At 38.9% G+C, this 8,231-nt stretch overlaps 1 protein-coding gene across 1 annotated transcript; it reads left to right on the top strand.

Annotated features, from left to right (window-relative positions):
- Positions 1-1,554: 1,554 nt before the first annotated feature.
- Positions 1,555-8,066, top strand: napba (N-ethylmaleimide-sensitive factor attachment protein, beta a). Its single transcript, XM_077494737.1, has 10 exons — positions 1,555-1,797; positions 3,080-3,159; positions 3,354-3,470; positions 3,556-3,602; positions 4,766-4,843; positions 4,920-4,975; positions 5,078-5,162; positions 6,229-6,333; positions 6,434-6,502; positions 7,302-8,066. The coding sequence occupies exons 1-10, from the start codon at positions 1,700-1,702 to the stop codon at positions 7,452-7,454; spliced, it is 888 nt and encodes a 295-aa protein (XP_077350863.1). The 5' UTR covers positions 1,555-1,699; the 3' UTR covers positions 7,455-8,066.
- The last annotated feature ends 165 nt before the right edge of the window (positions 8,067-8,231 follow it).

Here is an 8,231-nt window from a genome sequence, read left to right as displayed (position 1 = left end):
ACCGGGGCGCAATCTGGTTGGCAGCGCACTCAGTGACGGATTTCCCCATCTGCGCGTGTTTAGCGAATTGGGCGCTCCCGGATCGCGCCATTTTTAACGGTTAGCGCCGTGCAAAGGCGACGCAAACCTTTCGTGAAAAGGCCCCAATGTTCCAAACAACCTGGCAACCAACAGACCTACCTACTTACTTATCTATAGCTATCTTTGTTACTTAACTTCCTATCTAAAATGTTCACTTCAACTTATCCACCAACCAAACAACCTACTTCTGGTTGAAGCATGTTTGGAATCTTTGTATTTTTTTTTTTGTCAGTTGATGAAATCAAATCTAAGAACAGCTTTCGGGGTTGACTTTTTTCACAGGTTGGCTAATCGGTCATGTTTGCAAAGCACCACATGTTCAGATGTTTTTTTTATTATTATTATTATTCTCATCTCGTTGCATGAAGTTTAACGACGCATTTGCTGTATTTAAAAAAAAAAAAACCGCGAGATGAGGAGGAACTTTCCAATGTCGCATCGACTGTTAGCCTCGTCGATTTCCGTCATGTTGCTGCATACAGACAAACGGGATTTGTAATGATGATGTCATTTCTTTAAAAAAAAAAAAAAAACAACTGAAAATGATCTGATTCTTCTCAGTGGTAGCAAGCGGCGTCCGTGTTGGATTTTGTTGCTGCCTTTCTGCATGATGTTTTTGTTTTTGATGTCAAATGATATTTCCCAATGACAGCCGTCACTCAAGCTCTTCATGGTGTGAATAAGGACCAACAAATGTTATTTATTATGATGATTTTTTTTTTTGTAAGGCTGTTTTTAAAAAAAACAGCTCTTTGTATAGTGTTTGTGTTCTCGCTCTTAACTGCATTCAACAACTTTTTTTTGCAGGGAAACTTTACGATTGGCCCATCTCTGAACTCGCTAATTTTTTCTTCCCTCGTGGGCAACATTCATCATTTATTTCATATGTTTCCATATTTAATTATTTCAAAGCCTTTCTGTCTGCACTGAACAGGCGATTCAACTGAGCATGCTTTGCTTTGTCAATATTCTTTCCTTTGACTGGATCGTATTTCAAACACCACTTGGACAATTATTAAAAGGTTCAACAACAAATGATGTTTGGAATATTCTTTTAAATAAGAGAATGATTTGAGAGAGACATAAACTAACACATTAAGCAATTATAGCCCCAAAAATAATAATGGACGATGTGCAATACTGTAAAATAACACTGATATTATATTATCGGCATAAACTAGTTGTACGTGTCCTTTTCTTTGAACGTTTTTTTTTAAGCTTATATTTGAGGTATTTAACAAAATGGAATACTGTTTTTTTTTTTTATTCAAATAGTCTTTATTAGGGACGAACCATGAATAACAGCTACAAATCATGTCAATCGCCTTTTGACGGAAATCACACAGCCCCTGCCCTTCACCTTTCGTCCAGCTGGTGGCGATAGCGAGTGTCTTGTGCCGTAGAAGAAGAGCGCTGTCAGCCTCAGCACCAGCCGGCTGTTCCATCCTCCCCGCCTCGCCTCCCTCCCTCCTTCGCCTCAGCGGGCTCTTCTGTCTTCTTGCCTGCGCCCCCGCTCGCCATCGCCTCCACTGCGGAACATCGGGCCGTTTTCGTGGCGTCACCTTCACCTTCGCCAGCCAGCCAGCCAGCCAGCGCACAACCACCCGCGGCCAACGTCATGGACAACACGGGCAAAGAGAAGGAGGCCATGCAGCTCATGGCCGAAGCCGACAAGAAGGTCAAAGCGTCCGGCTCGTTTCTCGGCGGAATGTTCGGGTAAATGTAAATGGCCGCGTTTTGACGCGTGTCCGTGTGTGCGCGTGCGTGTTTACGCCTGCCAGCTGTTTTGCTTTATGCGGCACGTTTGTTCGTTTGTGACGTCATTACATTCCAGAACGTTCTTTTCGCATTTTGTGTCCTTCGTTCGATTTCCAAACGTCGTCACACGCGTTGCGTGGGCCTGTCACCCACCGGTGTTTGTGTGTGGTGCGTAACACCCCCTCCCAAAAAAAAAAAAATGTCCCCGTCCCCTCCTCATCCCATCCATCCTCTTCTGCGGGGTGTCTCGCGGAGCGTGATGAGGCCGGCCTGGAGACGCGGGGAGGCGGGGAGACGATCGCAGTCAAGTCGCTGCTGTTGGTGTAAAAGATGCGCATGCGTAGCAGCAAGCGGAAGTGGGTGGAGCAATCTGAGATCATGTCGTATTTTCTTTTGCGAGCTAGCATCATTGGCCAAGTTAATATTGCACTGAGAACAAACAAAACACAAATTCAACAACAACAAAAACAAGAAGATTATATTCAACATTTAACCTGGATGACTGAAAACACACAAAAATAAAGAACATTTTTACCGAGCACATTGCATTGTTGTTTATTGATTTTGTAACAGCACTTTAACATGATTTGGGCCAGTGATTCACGTGCTAGTGTGATTAGCTAGCTATTAATTTAGGTAAACATTTGCATATTACGTTTATGGTTAATACATTTGAATTCAATTATCTTCCAATCACTTTTTTTTTTTTTTTTTTTCTTTTAAGTGCAGTTCTGTTGTCAAACTGCTAAAAATATCACAGCGGCTTACAATGATTTTAAATGCACTTTTTTTAGGAATAAAATGGATGCCTTGTTTTTGATGAACACCAACTATACTACTGCATTTCTTTATGGGTTGATACGGTGGAATATTATTTAAAATGGAACGTATTTATATGTTTTTGGGAGCAAATGAGTTAAATAACTAAAACTAATAAAAGCTATCAGAACCACCCTCAAAACTAATTAAATCTAACTAAATTTAAAAAAAACAAAAAAACAACAACAATCAAAACGACCATAAAAAATAACTAATGAAAAATTCCAAAACTATAATAACCCTGTGTGGGACAGTTAAATGTAAACAAACAAGTGCAGTTGTCTACATTTGTCCGTTGTAAGCGTAATGTCGCAATCCCCATCAAACTCAATGGAAGCTGAAAGTCAAAAAACAACATTTGTGTGCAAATCAAGATATCACCTGTGATTTTTTTTTTTTTTTGTACGTGTGTGTTTTACAGTGGAAACCACAAGGTGGAGGATGCCTGCGAGATGTACGCTCGAGCGGCCAACATGTTCAAGATGGCAAAGAACTGGAGCGGTGAGAAAAAAAACAAAACACAAACGCGCTCGCACGATTCCACGATAACCATCGGAACAGAAACATAAACATGCCCGCGAGCTCGGCAGCATGACTCAGCAGGATTTCATTAGAAGAACATTCAACGACTATTTGTGTTCTATCGCACTCAAATGAAGTTGCGGCTATGAAATGTGAATTGTCTTGCGCGTTAGCTGCCGGCAACGCCTTCTGCCAGGCCGCCCGGCTCCACATGCAGCTTCAAAACAAACTCGACTCGGCCACCAGCTTCGTGGATGCGGGCAACGCTTACAAGAAGGCCGACCCACAGGGTGAGTGAGAAATCGTCGTCGCCGGCCTGCCGCCACGTTGTGTCGACGTACCGTGTCACTTTTTTTTTGTTTTTTTCCCCTGCAGAGGCCATCAACTGTCTAAATCAAGCCATCGACATCTACACCGACATGGTGAGTTCATGTGTCGCATAGCGTGCAGTTAATTGTTTATCATTCGGCCAATAATGATTAAATAATTGTCATAAAACCGCAGGTGCAGATGAATGAGTGGATTGTGGGTTATGCTTGCTATTCCTATGTTATTACTATGTAATAACACTGCATTTTGTCTTAGTAACGTATTTAAGTCAGTCTTCTTTAGTATTTAATTTCTATAGTATTTAAAATATTTAAGCCTTCACACACACTAATTGATAAACCCTTCAGAACAGTTTTCCTAAATTAAATGGTGGTACCTATTACAGTTTTGTGGGGATTAGGTTTTGGCTTCGGCTTTCGATTTTGTCATAAAACAACAGTTACAGATAGATACATGGGAAATTATGGCTGGATAAGTGCATTGTGGGTTATGCGTGCTGTTCCTATGTAATTACTATGTAATAACAGTGCATTAGGCAATAATAGTCTTCAAATATGTATTATTATTATTTTACAAATTTGTGGTAATTGTGTGCATGGTAAATTAGTGGCTGGATGGATGAATAGGTGGCTTGTGGGTTATGCTTGCTGTTCCTATGTAATTACTATGTAATAACAGTGCATTAGGTCATAATAGTCTTGAAATATGTATTATTACTATTATTATTTTACAAATTAATTGTGATAATTGTGTGCATGGTAAATTAGTGGATGGATGGATGAATAGGTGGCTTGTGTAATAACAGTGCCTTAGTTCATGCTAGTCTTGAAGTATTTATTATTATTATAATTATTATTTGACAAATTAAATATGGTAATTGTGTACCTATTAAAATAAATGTCAATGAATGGATCTAGAGCATGTGCCTGACATAACAAAATGTTCATTATTATGTGCTACATGTTTTAGCAAAGAGTCATGTGTACAGTTTACTACTAAATATGCCCAATATTTCTCTACATTTTTGTCATTTTGGTATTTGGTATCATATAAAAAGTTACAGTCAATCGAATTTTTTGCATTGATTTGGATGTGTATTGTATTAAGCTAACAAGTTGAAAACATTGATTTGATCGATGTCATTCTCACGAACTTTTGTTGTCTCAGTTGCATCAAAGAGCACATTTGTCTTCATTATGCTATTAGCATTAGCATGTTCTTAGCATTCAAATAAAATATGACAATCATCTTGCAGGGTCGCTTCACCATCGCAGCCAAACATCACATCACCATCGCGGAGATCTACGAGGCGGAGCTGGTCGACATCGAGAAGGTCAAAGCGGCAAACGCGGCCATCCGTATTCATATGACACGCGCGTCATGTTATGTCATATTTTGCGTCCCCGCAGGCCATCGCCCACTACGAGCAGGCGGCAGACTACTACAAAGGGGAGGAGTCAAACAGGTACTTTTTCCCCCCGTCTGTGTTGTGGGGCAGGACGCACCAAAAAAAAAAAAAAAAGCTCCTGACTTTGTGATTGTTGTTGCGCTTTTGCGTGCTTTCAAGCTCGGCCAACAAGTGTCTGCTGAAGGTGGGACACTACAGCGCACAGCTGGAGCAGTACCAGAAGGCCATCGAGATCTATGAACAGGTAGCCAGCGCCAGAAAAGTCAGAATCATAATGCAGATGGAGTCGTTGAAGAATGCATGTAAAATTGCAAATTTAAATAAAAAAAACACACACCTGTCCCGATGTTTTGGAAATTCAACAAAAAGACCATTTCTACTTCTTTATAACCTATAAAGTATCTTGAAACGTTGCTGTCCAAAATATCGGTTCAATATCGGCTTGGTTTCATCGAACATCGAACATGCAATACAAATTACAAAAAAAAAGTGAAGGAAAGAAAATAAAAGCCCAAAAGGTAAAGAATTATCAGCATCATGGTAATGTACTGTAAGTTATTATATTTAATAATATATCATTAAAATAGAAAAGAAGAAGCAAATGAAAGGGGGGAAAAAAAAGAATGAAAATTAAACACAACATGCGCTTTACAAATATTAATTTAAGTTATAAACGCCTACGCAAAAAAGTAAAAAAATAAATAAAAGAAAACCCTATGTAAACAATTAATCTAATCCCAATATGATAAATTCATATTTATACCTGATTTATATGTTTTCATAGCGCTACATTTTTAAACCTCTTAAATCTTTTGTCCATTTGAAAAAAAGTTTTATTTTATTTTTGTATTTTTCGGGGGTGGGGGGTGGTATATATATATATATATATATTGTTTAATAACGTTTAAATTATTCTCTAACAGTTGAAAATTATGCTGAGTGCATAATTTCAGTCGACTTTTTTGAAAATGAAAATAAAATTTAAAAAAAAGAAGCAGCATTTATATATTTGATCATTTGGAATGCAGTATAGAAAACTGCCACTAGGCACTGTACATGGTTACCCTCGATTTTTTTTTTTAACACTTACTGGCCACGCCCCTTTGTGTTGAAAGCCATTCTTGAATCATAATCATGGGAACTCACAAATCATTTTGCATGATGTGATGCCTGCAAGTTGGCAAATGAGCAGTGGCTTATTTGCATAAGTCATGATGTCACTGATTATATATTTATTATTATTATTTGTATTTGTTTGAATGAGATTGCAATAAGAGTCTGAATGATATTGTACATTCATTGTGTGTCAGGTGGCCATGAGCACCATGGACAATCCGCTGTTGAAGTACAACGCCAAAGAGTATTTCTTCAAGGCTTCGCTGTGTCACTTCATCGTGGACGAGCTCAACGCCAAGGTCGCGCACCGACAAGCGCACCAGCACGCTATCTATCAGCACAACTATGTTTTAATATTACCCGAATATTTCTTATTTCCGTCTCACTGCGTGTTTGCAGTTGGCCATCGAGAAGTATGAGGAAATGTTCCCCGCGTTCTCCGATTCAAGAGAGCTCAAACTCTTAAAGGTAAGACCAATTTGGTGACCTTTTTTTTGAAAAAACATTTTTTTAACGAGCATAAACGTACAACTGTGAGTGAGTGACGGTTTGTGTCTGCTATTTTACTCGTCTGTGGTCTTATTTCACAAAAAGCTCAATGGAAACAAAATAATTAATATCATCAATTGATGTTTAGAGTGTTCCTTCGTTTAGCGCAGGTGTGTTACGCTCCAAAATCTACCTGCCATGATGGAAATCTGCGTTCATTGAAAAATAAAAAATACAAAATAAAAATCCCGTTAATTATATATACATTTTTTCATTATATATATATATATATATATATATATATATATATATATATATATATATTTTTTTTTTTGGTATGATTTTTACTTTATTGTAAATACTTTTTACGGGAGCGCTGTTTTTTTTTTTGGGTTTTTTTTTTTTTAGATTTACATTGTTTTTATCTGGTAAATATATACCCTAGTATACACAACCGTAAAAATGATTTTTACCAATCTATCATAAAATTAAACAAACCTGACAAAAGTGTGCATGAACTCTATTTTATGTTATGATCTTTAATGATGTATAAATTTGAAAAAATGGAATTGAATGTGAACATGTGGTGTCGTACATCATGAAGCTTGTGTACTTAATAAACTGGCCTGTGCGTATCTAATATGATATTCGACGGGTATCGAGTTCCTTCTGGTGCACAAATGTGTCTGAAATGAAAACGAGAGCTCGACAGCTTGAAATGTGAATTGAGCTCACGTTTTTTTTTTTTTGCCTTATTTATTTATTTATTTTCTCACAGAAACTCCTGGAGGCCCACGAGGAGCAGAACAGCGAAGCGTTCACCGAGGCCGTCAAGGAGTTTGACTCGGTGTCCCGCCTGGACCAGTGGCTCACCACCATGCTGCTGCGCATCAAGAAGACCATCCAGGGCGACGCCGGCGACCTGAAATAGAGCGCCCGGGACGAGGGACGAGGGACGTGGGGGAGGGGGCGGGACGTGGCGTGGCGTGGGCGGGGCTTCATGGCCACCACCAGCTGAACTTGTACATATCAAGTCTGCATGTGATTCCCCCCAACAAGCTAAACATCACCTGTAGACCACCCCAGCGTGTCCCTGCTCACACACACACACAATATTGTAACATTGCCAACGTATGAATGAGTTTGTGTGAAATTGTGTGCTTCGTATCTGATGAGGAAAGTGAGCAGATTATAAGGAAAACACAATATATGTTTATGATGATATTTAATTGTCCATATGGAATTTATTTATTGTTGTTTTTTTTTTATGGTGCTCAGTGTTAATATTTTAGCTATTAGCCCCTCCCCCACGTCTTCCATTTTTGGTTGCGTCATCATCACTCACCGCTTGTGTCTCGTAGCGACCATTCCGGGGCCTGGTTTGTGCATGTCCGTGCTCATGTGGATGTTGACGTGTTCTCCGTGTCGTGCTAACGTGTGGGGGGGAGGGGAAAAAAAAAAAAGCACACATGCCTGTAGTGTGGTTTCATTTGTGCGCGATGGGTCAAAATGTATCTTGAAATAAATACGTTATCATGCCAGATACTGTGTTGTTGTTTTTCATTTGATTTCCATGTCAAATCTGATTGTAATTGATGCACTGGATGACTGGTCAAGTCAGTACATAACACACACACAAAAAAATAGCCAGCAATAAAAATCCAGTGATTTTCATAGTTAAAAATATTTTATTCAAATAATAAAGAGC

This window comes from Festucalex cinctus, chromosome 14 (assembly GCF_051991245.1).
Source record: "Festucalex cinctus isolate MCC-2025b chromosome 14, RoL_Fcin_1.0, whole genome shotgun sequence".
Taxonomy (NCBI): Eukaryota; Metazoa; Chordata; class Actinopteri; order Syngnathiformes; family Syngnathidae; genus Festucalex; species Festucalex cinctus.
The sequence above is the reverse complement of the archived record's forward strand: the minus strand, read 5'-3'. Positions and strand labels throughout refer to the sequence as shown.